The following is a 21,223-nucleotide window of genomic DNA, read 5'->3' as shown; positions in this document are numbered from 1 at the left end:
AGCAGGGGTCAGGAATCTGAACTGTGTGATTTGCACAGATTAGAGTCAGCACCCGAAGCATTTGGAGGCTTGGGGGATTTTTTTTTTTAATTGACAACTAAAATGTTATTTATCGTGTGAGGTAATTAGGTTAGCTAATCATTCTACATTGTCTGTATTCCACAATGTATACATACTTCAAAAGATTACGTTGAACCTCTAAAGCATTTGAATGGGGACTGGCTATGAGGCCCTCCCCATGCAAATGCTTCCCTCAACTCCCAGAACACAGCCAAGGCCTAAGGCCATGGAGCAGAAGAGGCAAACACCAGCAGGTATCTGAAGAGAAGGAGGAAGTGGGGAAGTATACCCGCAAGGCTCTCTGTGCAGCCCTCCCCAGAGCTGAGGGTCAACACCTGGGCTGAGAACTGAGGCTGGGACTGGTAAAGAGGTTTTCTTCTATGCCACCCTCAACCAAGACAATGGAAGAGTCTTGCTTGGGTTCTTAGGCAGATGCCAAGCAGGTCTATGGAAGGAGAGATAAGCTGAAGTTCCAACATGCTTTATTTGAGGACGAGCGCTCACCCAGGAGGAAGAAGAGGTAGGATGGGAGGAGTGCAAGGTTCAAATCTTCTTTGTGCCTCTGTGATCCTTAAAGCATCTCAGCAAGCTGTAGAGATGGTATTAAGGGGAGAGAAAAGGTAGTAAGACAGAAACTTTGAGATGAAGAGAGGAAACATTAATACATGGTCACTCCAATGAAACCCATGACCACTTTTTAAATGTCCTACAGAGTCACTGGGTGAGATAAGTAAGATCACTGTTTCAATACAGAAGATGGGGAAAACTAATAAATGAAGAAGTCTTGGTTTTATTCATTTGCAGGGAGGATTACCAGGGTAGAAATGGGTAAAAATCAGTAAATAACTATTTACTACTGTCTCTGGTGTTTTCTCATAATCAAGCCACTTAAATACCTCCCTACTTTTCCCTCAACTCCCAGAAGAGGAGCCAAAGCTTTGGTACAAGTTTCTTTGTGCTTTTCCACAAGTAGGTAACTAGGAGTATCCCTACTCCAGACTTGTGCCCCTAGAACTAGGCTGGAGCTCAGAGACTTAAAATGACTAGTGGCAGCCACCTTTCCCAGCTCAGTGATAAGGTCACCCCTGCTAAGCACTGGAGACCAAAGCCCAGGACCATCACTCCCATGGTGACTCCTCCCATAAGCTCTGCCTCAGCTGTGAAAGGCAAGAGGGAAAAGGGGAGTGAGTCTCTTGTTCCTCCTCACCTCGTGGGAGGATCTGCATCTTCAAGGTCCCACCCCAGACAGGGAGGAGAGGGCAGGCCTCAGGCAGGGTGTGGACACAGCTGGTTGACACTCAGCTCAGCTATAGATGGGCTTAGCCACAGTTCGGCTGGCCTTAACCCCAGGTGCCCACCAGCAACTTGGCCCCCTTGCTCTGACCTTCTCACCATTCGCCAGCAGACAGGGGCTGGCAGCCGTCACCTTTCCACAAAGATGTTCAGTTGGAGGAAGAAGAGGAGCCACCAAATGAAAGAGGTACAGGTTAAGCGTCCTTAACCCAAAGATCCAAAATCCAAAATGCTCTGTAACCCAAAACTTTTTTTTTTTTCAGTTGTGTTCTCCCTCTGTCACCCAGGCTGGAGGTCAATGGCATGATCTTGGCTCACTGTAACTTCCGCCTCCTGGGCTCAAGTGATTCTCCTGCCCCAGCCTCCGGAGTAGCTGGGATTACAGGCACCTCCCACCACGCCTAGCTGATTTTGTTATTTTTAGTAGAGATGGGGTTTCACCATGTTGGCCAGGCTGGTCTTGAACTCCTGACCTTAAGTGATCCACCCACCTTGGCCTCCCAAAGTGCTGGGATTACAGACGTGAGCCACCATGCCCCGCCCCAAAACTTTGAGCACCAACATGACAAACAACAAGTAGAAAATACCACACCTGACCACAATCAATACTTTGTTTCATGTACAAAATTATTTAAAATACTGTTTAGAGTTATCTTCAGGCTACATGTATAAGGTATATCTAAAACATGAATGAATTTCATGTTCAGACATGAGACCTACCAAGACACCTCATTATGTATATATGCAAATATCCCAAAGTCTGAAAAAATCCAAAATCTGTAACACTCCTGTCCCAAGCATTTCAGATAAGGAACGCTTAGCCCGTCTTGGGAAACAGCAGCCACTGGATGGAAAGGGGAAGCCAGTGGCAGAGGCCTCAGCCCCTGCCTTCATCCTGAGAATCTTCTGTAACAAAAGCTGCCAGCTTTCAGGGAAGAAAAAGAACTCTGTGGCCTTGACTTAAGCCCAGAGAAACAGGAACTGCCAAACCTTGTTACCCAACAGAACTGACAGGGAGCTGACCTGGCTCCATGGCAAAGCTACAGGAGAGCCTGGAGAGGTTCAGCTCCGGGCCAGCAGAGCCAGGTTGGGTGGGAGGGCTGTCACTGAAGCAAAATGACACATATCCTAGAAAGAGACACCAGGGGACCATAAGAGCATTCTCTTTTTTAAAAAAAGAAAAATAAAAATGGGCATATATATACAAAATACTGTCAATTTCTTCTGAGCCAACACAGTAGCCACTGCAATGTTTCTGCTTCTTCCAGAGCTTTCCTCCATAGTCTCACATGTACTTCTGGCACAGCCATGATACCAGTCTCTGGGAAGCATATGCCACCTACTCCATGTGGGTCCCATTCCAGTCACCGAAGATGGAAGTGCCTGACCCTCCTTGCCAGTCTTTCCCTGCAGAGTCACTGCACTGGCAGGGAGATGGAGTGGAGCACCTGGTTTTCCTGTCCTATATCTCCTCCCCCTACCCCAGATAATACTGCTTCCTCGGGTGGCCCTCGGGGCAGGTCATCAGGCTTTATGGGCCAGGAGGGTGGTCAGCTTGATCTTCCCATCCATGGAGGCAGTGAGGCAGGTCCCACAGTCCATGGCAGTGCTCCAGTCCACGGTGACCACAGGGGCTCGGTGGCCACCCAGGCTCAAGCAGCTCTCCAGAACCTTCTCATCGCCACCCAGCTGCAAGAGGACAAGAAACAGGAGGAGATGTCAACAAACACCACTTACACATACTTGATCCACTTTCAGTGGCCCACCTGAGGATGTGCTTGAGGCCAGGCACACATGCCCACCTTTCTAGAAAGTCTGTTTAACTTCTTGAACCAGGAAATGCTTTCACTTTCCCAAGTACAGCTGGTGCATCTGAAGTGGAAAACAAATCCCTGAGCAGCTCCTTAAAATAAGGCATTTTCTCAGCTGCCTTGAACTTGCTGTGGGCTGGTGCTGCTTGCATGCACACTGGTTATTCTCACTACAGCATCACTTCTCACTACCTGACACGTCATCATGAATCTGCTTTTTGCTTGAAGGTTCACTCCCATATTGGGGAATGCAAGCTGCAGGGGAGTAGGGCCTCAGGCAGCTCTTTCCTGTGGGGGGCCAGCCTGCCACACCCAGAACAGTGCTGGCACAGGGGAGCCTTCAGTTAGTGCAGAAACATGGCTCTCTGAACCCCGGCACTAGGTAGCCAGCGATCCTGTGCGATAGGGCACTAACGGGGAAGGGGAAGCTAGGAGCGAACTGAATTCTTGTCAGTACCACTATGTATAGCAACTGTGAGCGGGAGGCAACGCAGTCTTCAGCCATCATGGAGAAAACATTTACAGAAACCATAAATTACATTGTTTATAGATTATAAAAGTGGGACCTGAAGTTCAATATATTCCTTAAATAATTAGATCTCATTATTCACATTCAAAGAATTCTACAGAGGAAAATCTTTCAACCAACTAATTGGTCATACAGCAAGTCCGACTGCCAATCATATGAACTGATCAGATCAAATGACAAAGGCTGCATGACTAAAAATAAAATACATACACACATATATCCATACAGAGAGCAAAGTACTGAACAGCCTACCAAAAATGCAACAAAAACAAACCTCTGGAGAATAAAATAAGATCAGGCTTGTAAACGGAAGGCGTTTTAGTGTCTCCATTGGGAAATATCGGTTATGAGAAATGATGGAGCTAATTTTGAAGGAAAGGGCAAGGGCAACTGACAGAATCATGCTCCACAGAAAAGAGGAGCCTAACCCACAGCGAGCGCAGGTCCTGCGGTGCGCACTTCAGATTACAGTCTAGGATGCTCCCACTTCCCACCTCAGCAGGGCAGTGCCCCTTGCCTCACTGTGAGCTCTTGCTCACCTCTGCTCATGTGGGGCCCCAAGACCTGCTTTCTTCTCCATCTACCCAACAACTCCTCTTCATCCTCTCCTCCTGGTTCCAAGGCCTCCAATCCACAGCCTCCCACCTCCCGCAAGGACTCAGTCCCCACTGAGACAGCTTTCTTCTCCCTGAGCTGCTCAACTCCACATTGCTCTCCTTTCTTAGTACTGTGTCTCTTTCTGAGTGTGCACCCCAAGAGAGCAGAGATCATATTCTGGATGTTCTTCATACACTCCACAGTGCCTGGTCCAATGCCCAGCACAAAATTGCCATCCAAAACACATGCCCTTGACAGGTCAATGAGCTGTGGCAGCAAGAGCTGCTGAGAATATCCCACCTTGAAGGACTCTGATCCTACACAAACACCACCAGTGGGCAAATAACTGAAAAGTATCACACAGGCTGAGAATGGACCCACTCGACACCAGACACAGAAGCTTAGGCTATGACACAAATCCCCATCATTAGTCTAGGTGACACCAGTAAAACAGAAGACACTTAAAAATACATGAAATAAGCTCTGACTTAAGAGCTAAAACAAACGTGTAAAGGGAGGGACAAAAAACAATGTGGACAACTTACACTGTGGCTTGACAAATTATACCCTCAAATTTCTGTCTCTAACATGGACTGGATGGGTAAAAAATTAAAATAAAATAAAAAGAATGAATAAGACCTGAATAAGACCTACTATTTGATAGCACAACAGGGTGACCATAGTCAATAATAACTGTATATTTTAAAATCAAGAGTGTGATTGAATTGTTTGCAATGCAATGGATAAATGCTTGAGGGGATGAATGCCCCATTCTCCATGATGTGCTTATTTCACATTGCATGTCTGAATCAAAACATCTCATGTTCCCCATAAATATATATACCTATGGATGTACCCACAAAAATTAAAAATTTAAAACTTTTTTTGAAAACCTGGACTGGAATATACTTGACCTACGGGACATTCAATAAATTAATAAATCTATACCAGATTAGAGTACTAAAATAAACAAAATAAACAACCTAGTTGGGACCTGGTTGGGGGCATGTTCCTCCATCCCGACACTCCCCAACTCTTCTCCCTACTCCTGAGCAATTTCTATAACAGGCTATTCCCAAGGAAAGAAGGCAGAGAAAGGGCAGAATCTGGTCAAAGATGAGCAGAGAGAATGGGGGTCTTATGCCCCGGTCCCATCTTTTCTACCCACCTGAGCTGCAAAGCAGCCCTGGCCAGGCCTGCAGCAAGGAGGCTCTAGGCCAAGCTTGTCCACCCTGCAGCCTGCGGGCCACATGCAGCCCAGGACGGCTTTGAATGAGGCCCAACACAAATTTGTGTTGTAAGTACATTATGAGATTTTTTTTGCAATTTTTTTTTTTAGCTCAACAGCTATCACTAGTGTATTTTATGTGTGGCCCAAGACAATTCTTCTTCTTCCAACATGGCCCGGGGAAGGCAAAGGATTGGACACCCCCACTCTAGGCGCTGCCTATCGTTTGTCAAAGGCATCTCCACAGTCATGCAGCTCGGGGACAGAGGGCCACGCTCAGCAGACATGGCCCAGACCTCCAGGGAGGAATCTCTGCCCACCACGATACCACCACCTCCCACCCCCAACCACCAGTTACCTTGTAGATGATGCCGCCTGTGGCAGAACATGTCAGCATGTAATTGCCCTCCGAGTCAAAAGCGAAGAGTCGGCCCCTGGGGACTTGAACCTGCTTGTAGCCGCTGTATCCAGATAGCACAAAGGGGCCTGTGGCGTCTGAGGGCAGGCTGTACTCGGATACCTTGAGGCCACTCTTGTGGATGTTCCACTGGATGAACTGCAGTCACAGGGCACAAGCAGGGTGCTCTCAGCAGAGTCGGCCAATGCAGGCCTCAAGGAAGAGCAAGAACCCACCCCAGAGCAGAGGCTGGAGAGGGCGGCCCACCTCCCCTAGCCACAATGCTGACATCCTTGAAGAGCCTTTCAAGTGCCAGAGGCAGAAAAGCAGGTGACAGGTCTACAAGTCCTATCTCTGGCCAACATGACTTAAGCATTTTTTAGGGAAGAAAATCTAGAAAAAGAGGCAGCAACCTCACATCGAAGTTCAACCCTTCTCTTTCCCTCTGGCCTGACCCTAGGAGAGGAAAAGGGACAGCAAGTGGCTTTGCTTGGATTCCTGGTCTCTCAAGCAGAAGGAATGCTTCAAGTTACCTATTATTATTATTAGTATTATTATTATTATTATCATCATCATCATCATCATCATCATCATCATCATCAGAGTTAGAACCCAGCTAGATTTTTCTGTCCTAGGAACAAGGTACAGAGGACACATTCCACATATATTTCCAGTGTTTCAGGCATACAATCAATGGAACACTGGGCGATGCCATTATAAACTCAGCTCCTTACCACAGCAGACATCATCCCTTAGCCTACCCCATGGACAGGTTACTTGGCTGTGACCACCTCTTCACTGAGCATCCCACATAAGAAGGAAGTCGAGCTTTAATGTAAAAGTCCCTTCCCAAACTTTTCAAATGAAGAATTTATTTTGTAGTTACTCCTTTCAAGAGATAAAAAGACAGTGTCCAATCCAAAAGGTCCAGGCACGCACACATGGAAATGGCGTCCTTCTCCCACCTCTGCCCCTGCCAGCTCCCCTTCTGATGTGGTCACTATTCCTAGTTCCTAACCCTCCACAGAGGGAATCTACCAAGGGCATTTACTTTTCCTTTTTTTCTGGCTTCCTTCTTACATCTCTGGGCTCTGCTGGGGTCTGTAGGCATCTAAGAAGCTGTCCCCAGCCACTTAACAAACTCTACACATCCATGAGTGGTCCTGGGACCACTCATTACCAAGCCCATCAAAGCAAACTCAGCCCTAAATCCAGACCCCACAGATCCATCTATGGTAAGATGAGTAATTTTTGATATTTCCTTTCATAAGGATAGCCAGCTCCCGCTGAACTCACTAAAACCTCACAAAGATTGTAAGACGAATTACTAGTTTATCCCTATTCTACAGATAACAAAGCTACAAAAAGAGGCCCCAGGTGGCAGAGCTAATAACAAGTATGACCACAACCTGCAGCCGGCCCACGTCATCCCAGTGCTCTCTTATCTGAATCCTGTGGCTGCCTACCTTCCCGTCCTCGCCGATGCTGTACACGGTGTTCTCATCATAGCTGAACTCCACAGAGTAGACCTCCCCGTAGTGGGCCCTCCAGCTCATCGCGCACTCGTGCTGCTGCATGTCTGAGGCAATGAGACACCATCACTCACATCCTGGCCAGGGCTCTGAAGAAGGCATCTGCCTGCAGCAGGAGGCCCCCTCACCCTCTACTCAGGCTGACAGCTGTTCTGAGGCCAAGGGCAGGCACCCAGGACCCAGTGAGCACCATAAAGCTGACCCTGCCCAAGATGTCAGGCTGCTTCTGAGCCTCAGAGGTGGCTTCTTTCACCAGGTCAGAAGCAAGGCTCAGGACTCCCTGAGGGGACCTCATCTGGACAGCCCTAAGTCTAGCAAGACACCCAAGAAACTGCCCTCTGTAACTTCCCCATGGGCGCCCTGGGAATCCCCTAAAGATACAGTTGCCTTTCCCCAGCCCAGGCTCTGGGGATGTCTCCCGGGGACAGAACCCAACCTGAGGATTTGTACACAGCATGCCAGGTGATTCTGATGTACGCCTCTGGTTAAGGAGCACTGTTCTGATGCTTTTGAGAATGAACTACCCACAGCAAGTGGGTAGGACGGCAGTACTCTTGTGTGCCCTCCTGTATTTCACATGGGTGACAAGGACTCAGATGGAACAACTCAAGACTCAAGGACCGCTGAGCTCCACCCCCTCCCACGTCTATTATGGTGGGTGTTTTGAAAACACTGACCAAAGTTAAGCTCTAGTACATGCATCTGAAGTCAGGGTTTTGCAAAAGCCTCTGGCCCAGCTGGCAAAAAAAATCCAACATTGGCAAAAAAAAAAATGCCTGGGACATCTAAGGAGATACCAAGGATTGCTATGAGCACACTTGCATACCAAACAGCCGGATGACGCCATCAGCTGCCCCTGTGACCAGCAGGTTCCCGTTGTGATTGAAGGCTGTACAGTTGATAGCAATGGGTTCTGGATCCAGGGAGAACTGGAGCTATTGAAACAAAACAAAAATGCCAGTAGCAGATCTTCACTGAGCCCAGGCATGCTGCTTATTCCAGTGCAGACAGGTGCCCCAGACTGGGTTTTCCACCAGCTCCTCCCTTATGTAATCTGGAAATGTAGATCTGAGCCTTTGCCAAAGTGCTGTGCCAGTGACCTTCTGTGCTCTTTTGAGAACAAGGTCTCTGTGCCTATTCTGTTTTCCATAGATAGATAATAATCCATGCTTGCTCCATTATAAAATAAATAATACATTATCTTAGCAGCCTACACTTCACCAGAATGCATTCCAAGCAAATTCTCATTGAAAAATCTTATTGCTCTCAGAAAATAACACTTCATCAATCACCTTTGATGACAGACAACACTAATAAACCTGCCCTATGGCTCCCCACAGAAACACTTAGAAATGTAGTAGCAAACAAAACCACCTCATAGAACATAAGGTCTAACATAACGTAATGAATGAACATTATCATTTCAAACAATATGGAACCCTGGGAACCCTAAATAATCCTCCTGAAATTAAAAATGCAAGATAGAATGTTATCTAAAATACACACAGAGTACTGAGCTAGCAAATAAAAGAATCCTCTAGGGCCAAAACTAAGACAAAGCAAGAATGCAGAGAACTAGCGCACTCCAAAGCTGCCTTTCATTATGGGGCATTAATCAGATCCAGGTGACTCAAGTTCCCATTCTGCTTCCCATGAAGAGCTCAGGAGCCTGGAGACAACAATGTGTGACCTGCCCAAGGTCAGGCGATAAGAAACCGCACATATGTAACAAACCTGCACGTTGTGCACATGTACCCTAGAACTTCAAGTATAATCAAAAAAAAAAAAAGAAAAAGAAAAAAGAAAAGAAAAAAGAAAAAAGAAACTGTCACACAGAGCTGGGACTCCAAAGAGCTATACCTTCAGTGCAGGAATGAACTAGAAATAAACCTACTTCACAGAAAGGGATAACAAGAAAACTTACCTCCCTGCAAATTCATAACCACAAACTAGCCCTGACATGGGAGGAACCTGGCAAAAACTAATGTAAATCCAAAGAAATGCACCTCCAACCCAAACTTCAAAATATTCTCAGAGATACTAGCCCAAGAAACACCATGATCACAATTCATAAGAAACAGGAAAATAAGACAAAAGGAGCCAGCACCCACAGAAACAGAGCAGAATTAGACCCACAAACTTCAGACATTAGATTTATAACGCACAACATACAAGCACATTCAATTGTTCAACGAAATAACATAAGGAATTGAAAATATGGGTAAAAATGAGAGACTATAAACACAACAAAGCAGGTTTTAAAAAATGAAGCTGAGCTTCTAAAAATGAGAAATACAATAACTTAAATTACCATCCTTATAAATAGATGAAACAGAAAACTAGGTATAGTATAGTAAAGGAAAGATTAGCAAACTGATAGATCTGAAGAAACTCTTATCAAGAATGCCGCCAAGTGAAACAAAAAAGAGGAAGAGGCAAGTGCCAACACATATGGAATGGGAGGTCCAGAAGGCAAGAGATGATCAGAGAACCGCAATACTGGAAAAAATGATGACTGAGAATTTTCCAGAATTGAACAAAGACATAAATCCTCTGATTCAGAAAACAAATCCCAAGCAGAACTTTAAAAAAAACAAATTTTAAAACTTAAAAACCAGAAAATCCAGACCCAGAGAGCCAGAGAAGATTTTAAAAGCAAACAGAGAGAAAAGACAACGAAGGAATGCCAATTACATGGAGAGGTAATGTCCCGGTCTCAGCAAAGGCAGCCAGAGGATGAGGCAAGTCACAAGGTTAGGGAAGCAGTGTTCAGCCTGGAATACAAGAAGCTATTCTAGAAAAACACATATACTGTGGTTCCATTTATATGGAGTCAGAAAACCCACAAAACAAAAATTTGGTTGTTTAGGGATATGTAATAGCATGGTAAAGTAATTTTTAAAATGTAAGGCAGGTCGAGCACAGTGGCTCATGCCTGTAATCCTAGCACTTTGGGAGGCTGAGGTGGGTGGATCACCTGAGGTCAGGAGTTCGAGACTGGCCAACATGGTGAAATCCATTTCTACTAAAAATACAAAAAATTAGCTGGATGTGGTGTTGGGCGCCTGTAATCCCAGCTACTTGGGAGGTTGAGGCAGAAGAATTGCTTGCACTCAGGAGGTGGAGGTTGTGGTGAGCCGAGATTGTGCTACTGCACTCCAGCCTGGGTGACAGAGCAAGACTCTGTCTCAAAAAAAAAAAAAAAAGTAAGGCAACAGTATGACAAAATTCAAAACAGGTTCTCTCTGGAAGAGAAAAAGACCAAGATTGGGAAGAACTACACAAGAGCTAAAATGTATTGGTGATGCTCTCTATAAACTGCGATGGGTCTACGGGTGCTCACTGTACTGCTTTTCTTCTCATTATACTATACCCCTATGATTTCAATATGCTTTTGTATGTATTCAATGTTTAATTAAAACCTTGACAATCACAAGTAAACACATAATTACAAATTGTAATGAGAGCTTTGGAGGAAAATACAAGATGCTACGAACTAAGAGGAATTGAATTAAACCAGTGGAGAGGACAGTGGGCAGAGAGGGGCACAAGCGATAGGTCTAGAATATGTCCCTGGAAATGCAGAGAAGTGGTCAGACTGGAAACACACTGGCAGCATTTGCTTACGGACTGACTGTGTGAGCAGAGGGAAAAGGACAGGTCTGGGAAGAACCCCAATTTTTGTTTTTTGTTTTGTTTTTTTTGAGACAGGGTCTCACTCTGTCACCCAGGCTGGAATGCAGTGGCACCACATCAGCTCACTGCAGCCTCCACCTCCCAGGCTCAAGCAATCCTCCTGCCTCAGCCTGCCAAGTAAGTGAGCACCACCACACCCAGTTAATTTTTAAATTTTTTGTAGAGACAAGGGCTCACTACATTGCCCAGGCTGGACTTGAACTTCTGGCCTCAAGCAATCTACCTGCCTCAGCTTCCCAAAGTGCTGGGATTACAGGCATGAGCAACTGCACCCGGCCAAGATCCCAAATTTCTAGATGAGGCACATTTGCCAAAGTAAGGAAAATTATGAGGGGAGGGATGGATGTGGCAAGGGGTGGAGGTCAAGAATTCGGGTGTGACCCTGACAGGCCTGAGAGGTCTGAGAGACCCAAAGGGAACACAGAGCACTTCTACAGGCAGATGCAGAACAGAACAAACTGAACATCTGGAACAGGAACCAACTGAAAGTAGGAGCCTCGAGTTTTCAGCAGCATTAGGAAACAATGTGTTCAACATAAAGGCCGTATGACTTGTGAGCAGTGAAACAAATCATTTTAATAAGAAGTAGCACTGCCTTGGAAGGTGAGTTTAGCATCATTCAGTCTCTCTGGGGCTCAGGGTGGCAGCTGCAGCATCTATTACTGTCTTGAAGGAAGGGGTCCTCGGCTCCAAGGTGGGGCCCAGGTCCCCTGGGAGCAAGTTCACAGGCTGTCTGGTCACCTCGCTTCTTATGAATCTGCCTGTGTCCTTGATACTGCTGGCTGCTGCTGCTATAATTCTCATACAATTCTAAGTTAACAGGATGTCAGAGGGAGACACGAGTCCTCTCCTAAAAAATCAACCACAGGGGCCCTCTGGTAGGTTCTGTGTGACTCCTAAGTTTGTAGCACAATTCTGAATGACATGTCACTAACAATCTGCCCAGTTGGAGTACACTACTTTTCAACACTTAAAATTTTATTAAAAATCTGAGGAGACCAAAGCAAAAAGAGGGAAGAGGCTCTTCAGAAACCCAAGGGAATGCAGAGAGTGTGCCTGGCTCAAGAGAGAGCCATAGGGCAGGCCCGTACCTGCTGCTTCATGCTTTTTGTGTCCCACAGCAGCAGCCTGCCAGGAACCTGGTTCATGCCCTTGCTGCCGATGTCTGGTACTGAGAAGTCCACCTGGGAAGTGAGGCTCGGAGCTGCAGCCGAACAGACGAAAGAGGCCCCGTTGGGGCTGCACGCAAGGGACAGGATTCTGCAACACACATGGGCCTGGGTCAGACCCTCCACCTGCCCACAGAGGGAGGGTGCACTTTGGTCCTGAGGCTGGATCCTGCACAGGAGATGGGGCACAAGGCTCGGGAAAGGCCTAGCCCCGCAGACCACACTTGGTAGCCTGCGGCCTTGATGGTGGGGGGTGGGTTCCAGCTCACCTGGGCATGTCCTCGTTGATACTGATTTCACAGAGATTCTTCTTGGCTTCCGTGTCATAGAGACGCACTGTCCCCACACCACTGCCCAGCAAGAGCTGGAACGACAAGGGGCGGGAGGTGGGAAGGATAGCATGGAGTGAGGCCAAGTCAGGGAGGATCTCCAGAGGGGGCGAGGCTGGGCAGGCTGTGGGGGTGAGGCCCCTCCTCTATGCATCCAGGCAGTTCGGGGGAAATCTGGCTACAATGGGCCTCATTTTAAAATTAAAGAAAGACATGAGAGCTGACCTTGAACTTCTAAGCAAAACCACAAAAAGTATCTGTGGTATGGGAGAGACGTGTCACCTTGGACACATCTGGAAATGTTCCGGCTGGTGAATGAGGCCCTCTGATCCTCCCTTTCTTCAGTTTGAAACGCCAGCTGTTGGAACCCTTCCTTCCCACTCTTGGTCTGCCCAGCACCCCTCCCAGCATACTGGCTTCGGCTGCCATGGGGCCTGGGTGACTCCCATTTGCCTTTTCAGGGGACAGCTCTGGCTCTGGGTCTATAAAGACCTCCAGAAAAAAAATAAAAGGGGCTATCCTTGCATTCAGGAACTTGTGACTTATTTGGTGAAAAGCTTCAAAAATAATAATAGTGCCAGAGGAAAGTGCCAGAAGCAGCCCAGGTCTGAGGGTGTCTCCCAGGAATATTAGGTAGAGTGTGACCTTGGCGTTCACTTGGCAAACTGGCGCTGGCAAAGGGCAAGCCCTGAGGTCATCCATGAGGATAATCCCTTCAGCTGCCAAAAATTACAGAAAAACAGGGTTTGCATCTTGGGCTATGTGGTATGATCCCCACAAATGAAGTAAAAGAAAAAACAGCAAGTCAGTCTTACCTCCTTAACTACAAGTCCTATCTCAAATACAAAATCCAGAAGGAAGAACACTGTACTATTCCTGGGGACAGTAACACCCATGGGAACCACGAAATAGAACACCAGCCCCTCACCAGCGGAAGCCACTTCCCATGGGGCCTGGCACGGGAGGGCGCCCACTGAAACTGCAGCTGGAAACACAGACAGATGGGCGGACGGCAGTCTGGCAGGTAGTCGCCAGGGCACACCACCACAGACAGGAAGAAGCCGTGTGTTCCAGGCCCCCTGCAGCTCATTTCAATCTGTCAATGTGGTAACCTCACTGCCTTCCCACAACAGGAGCCTTCTGGCCAGTCTTGGATGTGTGTCCCTGAATCCCCAGTAATCAAAAGAAGGGAGGAGAACTGGCTTGGCTGTCTTGACTCAGCCGGTGGAGAACCCTGGGGAATTCCTCCACTGAGCCAGCAAAGCAGGGCCCATAGACCACCATTACTCACCAGTCTGTCCCGTTTGGTGGCCCATTCCAAAGACAGCAGCGGCGATTTGGAAATGGAAGACGCTTTGGTCTGCATGATGGGGTTGAAGGACCACACTTTGATAACCCCATCTACATCTAAGCTGGCGACTCTCCTCCCAGAGCAATCCACTCTGAGGTGAGAGAAAAGGGAGGCCTGTCAGCTGGCTTCTCAGTCCCCATCCTCTTCCGCTAATGCCAAGATGATCGCTTTCCTGACTTCCTTACCGTTTTTAAAAAACAATCCCTAGAGGTCTACATTCAAAGGACTGGTATAGACTATTTCCAGAAATATTCATTCGTTTGTTTAAGAAACACTTAAGTGCCAACCATGTGCGGAGCTTTTGGTCAACTCTGGGCAAACAGCAGTGAGCAAGAGTTGCAGGGCCCTGCCCTGGGGCCACTTGCAGTCTCTGGAGATTTAGAGCCTCCAGACTCACATTCCAGAACAGCCCAAGGGCCCCAAGAGCTGTCAGGGCTGTCAAAACAAGAAACCCACCTACCAGCTGAAAATTATGCCTCACTAGGGTTTGTTCTTGAAAGGTTTTTACTGTGCTTAAGTAAAAACTTACAAACGGTAAATTACAAATTAGGTATTTACCTAAAAGTACCAACATAAAGCAAATTAAAATTGAGTGAGTTTGGGGGGCTAAAGTAGGGTAAATTGTTCCTAAAACTGAGAAAAACACAATTAGAAAGGGCAGAGAGGCCGGGTGTGGTGGCTTATGCCTGTAATCCCAGCATTTTGGGAGGCTGAGATGGGCAGATCACTTGAAGTCGGGAAGTTCAAGACCAGGTTGGCCAACGTGGTGAAACCCTGTCTCTACTACAAATATAAAAATTAGATGGGTGTGGTGGCAGGCATCTGTAGTCCTAGCTACTTGGGAGGCTGAGGCACAAGAATCGCTTGAGCCTGGGAGGGCAAGGTTGCAGTGAGCCAAGATCGTGCCATTGCACTCCAGACTAGGCAAGAGAGCAAGACTCTGTCTCAAAAAAAAAAAAAAAAAAAAACAAAGGGCAGATGGGCTGACCAGTCCGCTGGCAGCTCCAAGCAACTCCCATGATTCTTCAGCCATGACTGTGGCCCTTGTCCAAGCCCCCATTCTCTGCCATCTCCTGCTGGCCGCTGCTTGAAAATCTGAGCTTCCCAGGGTTTCCTTGGCCCCAGGCCCAACCCACCTGCAGTGCATAATGGACGAGTGGTGTTCCCCGTACTCCTCCTGTCCCAGCACAATAAAGGGCTGCTCAGGGCGGACTCCTCCACCCTCAGGGCCTGCCGAGGACGCCCGAGTCAGTGGCTCCACTGGCTCCGTGTGGAGCTCTGGGCAGGGCTCAGCCTCTGGGCCGCTGGCTTCTGGTTTCTTCTCTGCACACTGTCACAAGCAGGGCGGGGACAAGTCAGCCAGGAAAAGGTCCCCCACACCAGGGCATACACCACAGGGGGACTAGGCCTAGGCCGCAGCATTTTGCGGGTCTCTTGGTAATTAGAGTGGAGAGGAGAGCTCTGACCTGCGAGGGTACTGCTTAACTCATCCCAGGAGGGTGCAGGGCCTGCCCCCCTGACAGCCCCTTCCTGGAGACTTCGCTCCACACAGGCCCTGCTGAAGGAAAGGGGGCTGTGGCCTCTCTGTGACACAGCTGATGGGACCCAGGACACACATCTGCCGTGACAAGAGGCCAGGGGGAGGATGCGTGGTGCAGGTCACACACCGCACTGAGCATTTTACAGATTTCTCTCATTTAGTCCTCCTCGAACAAAGATGCTATTATTTTCCCCATTTTACAGCTGTGGAAACTAAAAGACTGAAAGAGAAGCCAAATATCTTGCCCAAAGTCATACGGCTGGCAAGGGGGAGAAACTGGATGTGAAGCTGGGTGGGTGACAGGTAAGCCCGGCCCCTTTCCAGTGCACCCCTAGGCCCACCAGCCCTCCTGGGAGGTGGGCACTGAGAAACTAAGAAACAGACACAACTGGCCAGTAAGAAAGACAGAGACCCAAGGGCCGCTGGGGGTTCAAGGCTGCCCCGTCTCTGCGTCCCTGGGGCAGCAGGTGTTGGCTACCATCTGGTGCTCACCTAGACACAATCCAGGCTGGGGGCATCGGCCAGGGCACTCTCTATTAGCCCTGGGGTCCAGATGCTCCTGCAAGTGCTTCCTCAGAGAGGCCGGAGGAGGAGTTCAACAATAAAAAATAATAACAGAGGAACTTCAGACCTTATGGGGCTGTGGCTGGCCCCCAAGTGCATCTTGAATCCTGAAATGCCAGAACTTATAATCTGAGTCTTAAGGTTCCGTTGTTACCACAGTAGCAGGCTGTTAATGAGGAAATGCCTTTAAAACAGGCAAATAGCCTCAATTATGAGATAAATGGTCAAGAAGGTGACTTGAGCAAGAGAACCAGTAAATACCTTAGACTTTGCCATCGATCAGGAGTATCTGGCAGAAACAGAAGGAGCTGTAATGCCACAAAGAGCAGGCCATGGCCCACACTGGCCAATGAGGGGAGTCCCCAGAGCCCCGGGCTCAGCACAGAAGGGCCTGAGCCACAGCCTCCCACTGTGTGGGCACATGGCCCTCAGTGCAGCAATGCAGGCAGCTGGGCCTCAGGCAGCACAGGAGAAAGGAATCCTGTGACCAAGCAAGTCTGAGTGACTGGGTGAACCGAGGGAACCAGGTCTCCAGGAGCCCAGGACAGGCTGCTAAGCACAATTAACCTAAGGGAAGGATGAGTACGCAAAGGTTCCCAAGCCAGCTTAATCACAGAAGTCATCTTCTGGGAGCACTTCCAGAGGCCTGCATTTTTTGGCCCCTACTTAAGGAAATGCAGCATGGGAGAAATGGACCACAGAAGAGCCAGGCAAATGATGAACCCAAATAACCAAAATACAAGCCATTAAAACCAATTAGGCAAAAGCACACTCTGCACAGCAGCAGACTCAGAGGAGAGAGAAGAGGAGGCCTCCACATTGCTCCTCAGTAGCTGCATGAGTGTCCCCAGGAGTGTTCAGGACAACCCCATACCTGGGAAGTGGTTGTGGAGAAAAGTTCCTTCCTCTCCTTGCCGTGGTCCTGCAGGCGCCGCTGCCGGTGCTGTGACCAGCCGGACTCCCCAGTGGCCAGCCCGCTGAGGAGGCTCTTCCCATCCTTGGCTCCTGACATCGGGTCCTTTCCCTTGGTGCCCTAGAGGAAAAGAAGCTGGCTGTGAAGTCTCTTCCCATCTGCCCAGGTCATGATAAGCATGCCAGGAAAGCAGCAAGAACCAGGGAGTGCCTTCTCTACCCTACAGCTCCCAGGTAAGGTCAGCCCTGGGCGGGCGGGGGGCGGGGAGGCAGTGGGCAGGAGGGGACACGGTGGAGGGAGGCAGTGGGCAGGACAGGGGTGCGGTGGGGGGGGCACGGTGGGTTGGGGGCAGGTGGTTAAAATGGTGTTGGTTTAGCTAGGTAGGTAAGGTCATAGTCAGCCCCTGCTATGACCTCCTTCTTTCTGTCCTCTACCTGTTAAGAGGACAGGTCACCTGCAATCCTCATCCTGCGGTATCTCTCATCTGGAGGGAGATGTCACCTTGATCTAATCGGAACAATTTAGTCTAGTTGAAGGGGAAGAGCCAGCACTTACTAAGTGATGACTAAGGAAGGCCGGGGCCTATGCTTGGTGTTATACACATTTACAAGCAACAATATTTTTGGGCAATCTAAAAATTATTTATGCAACAAGCAATCGCCTCTGGAGGGAAATGGAACACAGTACCCTCTCTTGTTTTGGGCCAAGTGTGGACTAAAGCAGCTAATATTAACAAATACTGAGATGTTTAAAAGTGATTACTAAAAAACCAGAAATTCTTAACAGAAATTGTTGAAAACCCAAGGAACATTAAAGAAAGATAAATTGGACAGGAAATAAACTGGTATTTTCTGGCTCCTTTTCATAACAAGAGTGATAGGGTCAACTAAGTTATAACAAGAGGGAATGAATTTGATCATCCCCACCCCACGCATATAGAGAGAAGAAGTCTCTATTCTTAATCTAGAAACTCTTAAAAGGAGCTGCCACCCCGCACCTTTCCAGATTGTTGGACAGGGCTCTCTTTTTCCAGGTTTATACCCACAAATTGTGATGTTCAAACACCCTCACCCTCATTTTTTACACTTTTAGCCAAGAGATGAATGCAAACAGCCACTCAGGTTTGAGACCAGTCTTCTTGAGAAACCATTTCTACACAAGCCCTAAGTGAAGAGAAGAAACTCAATCGAAGTCTACCTACTGCTTTCCAGTTTTTCTACTTCTGATTTTTTATGTCAACAGTAAACAATTTAAAATGATTAACATGGAGTCCTTGGAATCCTGCAGCCATGTGAACAGTTAAGAAAGAAAATTTTAAAGGACTATTAGCTTACCTGGAACCAAACCATGGCTAACCTGCAGGGTATTTGCTATTTTTGGCCTGTTTATAAATTTCAGGTACTTCCGTGAACAAAGAAAGGATGGTAAATCTGTCTCAATCAGCCATAAACACATTTAATTCCAAGTATTAGAACTGTGTCAATAACAATTGTGTATGGGTCCTGGGAGGACAAAAGCCACGGAGAGGTAATGTCCACTCCTCAGAGAGTTTCAGAGAGATGGAGTGGGGAGGTGGCCTGTTGGAGTTGGCTGTCAAGGCTAAGGTCTGGGGAGGTGGTAGGCAGTTGCGTCGTGTCCTGTTTCAAGACAAGGCTCTGAAACTCCCATAGAACAAATCACTGAAAATGCAAACACCAAGCATCACAGTCCAGAAGGTGCCACATTTTGCGCTGCTACATGTATGCCACACTGTACGTGGGCCACAGGGGGACTCTGCCTTGGAAACAAAGGTGGGAACTGTTACAGAGGGAGACAGGCACTTTGTGGGCCCCTTCCTGCCTTATTCAGCCCCTCCACTGGATAAATGGTGTCTTTTCCTTTTTCAGCAACAGTAAAGAGTGCTCAATTCAATTGGTGAATATTGATGGAAGGAGGCGGTTTCGAATTCCTCTCGCTGATTTGAAAGCCACTTGTAACACTTCCCCAGCAAGAGCAAACAATAAAACACTGAGAAGTACAAAGGTAATACTTCCTTCACAAGTCAAGATAGCAAGGAAGGCGTCTGGTACAGAGAAGAAGAACTGCCTTTACAATGATAGGGCAGTTTATGCCAAGAGAGTGATGGACCTAAGCATGACCTATCAGATTTTGCTTAAAGAAGAGGAGAGGTTCTCCTCTCTCCTTAAATCTATGTTAGTCACTGAAGAAGAAGAATAAAAGGTAGTAATATATTAAAAGCTGGTGAATGCGGTTGTCCACAAAACTTTTTAATAAGTAAGTGAAGGCCAATTTGTGTCTAGCCACAAATGTACATAACAAGTGAAGGTTTACTGGCAACTGTTAATTTTTCAGAAATAAAAAGCTAAAAAAAAAAAAAAAAAAGCAAGACAAAACAAAGGAAAAAGGGGTAAAGTCACAATGCAATGTAAGTCATTACCTTCAAACAAATCCATACAATTATGGCCAAGCACTCGCGTATGGGTAAAGAGCTGCAGAGAATGAAAGACGTCAGCAGAACTGTGTACTCTCTAGACAATGACACTTGCACACAGAGAAGCTCGCACCCTTCTGGAAGCTTCTTCTACTATGACTCTACCTTACACATCTTTGTAACCTTAGCACCCAGCACCACACCCGCATAAGCTGGGCACTCATTCATGACTGGCTAAATAGACAAATGGATGGACTGATGGACAGATGAAATAACTGTTAATTGAAAGTTTTCTTTCATTTTAAGTGCAACCCTCATAATAGTCTTTAACTGCTGGCTTCAAATAATAGAACATCCCAATAGTCTAAAGTATATTCTGTCATAATCTACCTGACTCCTGCAGTTCAAGAGAGACACGGTAACCTCTGTCTTATCATTTGATCTTCTCACTCTGGAGACAGACATAAGTTGATACCCATTAATTTCCGGTGGACTGAGTAGGTCAGGAGGGATTCCAGAGCCTCACAGAGCTTACTAGGATGGCAGCCATCCAGACGGAGCAGGAAACAAGTTCCAGTAATTTGGTCTCACCTGAAGCTAAACAAAGTTACCCAGAAAACGGGCCCTCATAACACAGAAATCCCAGAATGAAAGACAGGCTTTCCCCTTCCTGTCAAGATCCTTGGGAAAAACCTTCAGGGCAGTGGTTATGACCACTTACTTCTCAGTAACTGGGAGGTAATTTGACACTAATAAGAGTCACAAACACAGAAGTTTGTGGATGCTTTGCTTGCCTTACATTACAGCTGATTAAAGGGTATCTCTATAATGAGGTAATTTCCACGGCTCACCAAGTGGGTGTAAAAGGAGCAGAATTATCGCTGGCGGGAAGGATGGAGTACAAACTACAGGCTATGTGAGCCAAGCAGCAGCCCAGGCAAGCCTGCTATGGATGTGCCCTCCCTGGCTCTTGTAATTAGAGATGCTAGAAGGGCTTGGGAAGTGTAGTTTTGCAGTTATTTCCACACAAAAAAAAAAAAAAAAAAAAAAAAAAATTGCCTCCAGACTCATATTGAAAGCCTGGAGAGTATTTGCCAGGCTTTCAATATAAAAGCAATCTATTTTGCATCTATTTTGCCATCTATTTTACAAGAATAATGCTATGAATGTTTCAGTAATAATGACAACGGGTACAGCAACCAATTACAAGCAGACAAAATGCTTATGTGAGCAAAATTTACGACACTCTCTATAAACTATATTTAAGATAGGAAAGTCTAATCATTTTTACAATATTGCTAATTTAACAATAAAATACAGCCTATTTTTTTGTGTGTGCTTATCCTTTAACAGTACAAAAAAAAGAAGGGCTCTGGTGTAGTAGTAGCAAGGAAAAAAGATGATATGCTTAATATACACTAATAAAGCAATGTGGCTTATTTAAAAACCAATGCCATTGTATACTGAGTTCAAAGCAGTATATTATCAAAATGGCAGGAAGTGATCCTTCCATGCCCTGCATTTAGTATCTGTGAGAGAGCATCTGGAATCGTACACTCAAATTTGGGCATTAATTGTAATAGTGGGATGGAAACATTAGAATGTCCCCCCAGAGCAGGAGGCCAGGATGTGAGGGGAAATCATGCCATAGGGACAAACAGTTGAGGTGGGAGTTGAAGGGAGGATGAACAAGAGTGCTTAGCATGGAAAAGATAGGAAGAATCATTCTATACAATAAGCCTTATTATTCTATGTAGTTCCAGAGGGCTAAGCTAAGATCCAT

General features: G+C 47.0%; 2 protein-coding genes across 3 annotated transcripts in view; one reads left to right on the top strand and one right to left on the bottom strand.

Moving 5' to 3' along the window:
• Positions 1–525: 525 nt before the first annotated feature.
• The window catches only part of WDR91 (WD repeat domain 91), a 30,099-nt gene continuing 9,401 nt past the window's right edge, over positions 526–21,223 (bottom strand). The window contains exons 7-15 of the mRNA XM_010357991.2: positions 16,971–17,129; positions 15,129–15,322; positions 13,933–14,083; positions 12,582–12,676; positions 12,235–12,403; positions 8,274–8,382; positions 7,382–7,494; positions 5,877–6,074; positions 526–3,042 (exon numbers count right to left, since the gene is read on the bottom strand). Of these exons, the coding sequence (XP_010356293.1) occupies positions 2,878–3,042; positions 5,877–6,074; positions 7,382–7,494; positions 8,274–8,382; positions 12,235–12,403; positions 12,582–12,676; positions 13,933–14,083; positions 15,129–15,322; positions 16,971–17,129 (1,353 nt within the window). The 3' untranslated portion in view covers positions 526–2,877. The remainder of the gene's footprint in view (positions 3,043–5,876; positions 6,075–7,381; positions 7,495–8,273; positions 8,383–12,234; positions 12,404–12,581; positions 12,677–13,932; positions 14,084–15,128; positions 15,323–16,970; positions 17,130–21,223) is intronic.
• LOC104658060 lies at positions 17,082–19,363 on the top strand. 2 transcript variants are annotated; one of them, XR_004058081.1, is made up of 2 exons: positions 17,082–17,242; positions 18,896–19,363. XR_004058081.1 is itself a non-coding variant. In XM_010357990.2 (2 exons), exons 1-2 carry the CDS (start codon positions 18,747–18,749, stop codon positions 19,224–19,226), a joined length of 384 nt encoding a protein of 127 aa, XP_010356292.1. In that variant the 5' UTR covers positions 17,459–18,746; the 3' UTR covers positions 19,227–19,363. The 2 variants fall into 2 exon arrangements, 1 of the variants encoding a protein (XP_010356292.1); XM_010357990.2 differs by lacking the exon at positions 17,082–17,242 and adding an exon at positions 17,459–18,799.

The sequence above is a fragment of the Rhinopithecus roxellana genome, chromosome 6, assembly GCF_007565055.1.
Source record: "Rhinopithecus roxellana isolate Shanxi Qingling chromosome 6, ASM756505v1, whole genome shotgun sequence".
Classification (NCBI taxonomy): Eukaryota; Metazoa; Chordata; class Mammalia; order Primates; family Cercopithecidae; genus Rhinopithecus; species Rhinopithecus roxellana.
Note: the sequence above shows the minus strand (reverse complement) of the source record. Positions and strands in the feature narration are given on the sequence as shown.

Coding starts and splice junctions, on each gene's coding strand:
- LOC104658060 (XM_010357990.2), top strand. CDS start 18,747: ATGTATGCCACACTGTACGTGGGCCACAGGGGGACTCTGCCTTGGAAA. Junction 18,800..18,895: donor ACTCTGCCTTGGAAACAAAG/GTGGGAACTGTT, acceptor TTCCTTTTTCAG/CAACAGTAAAGAGTGCTCAA.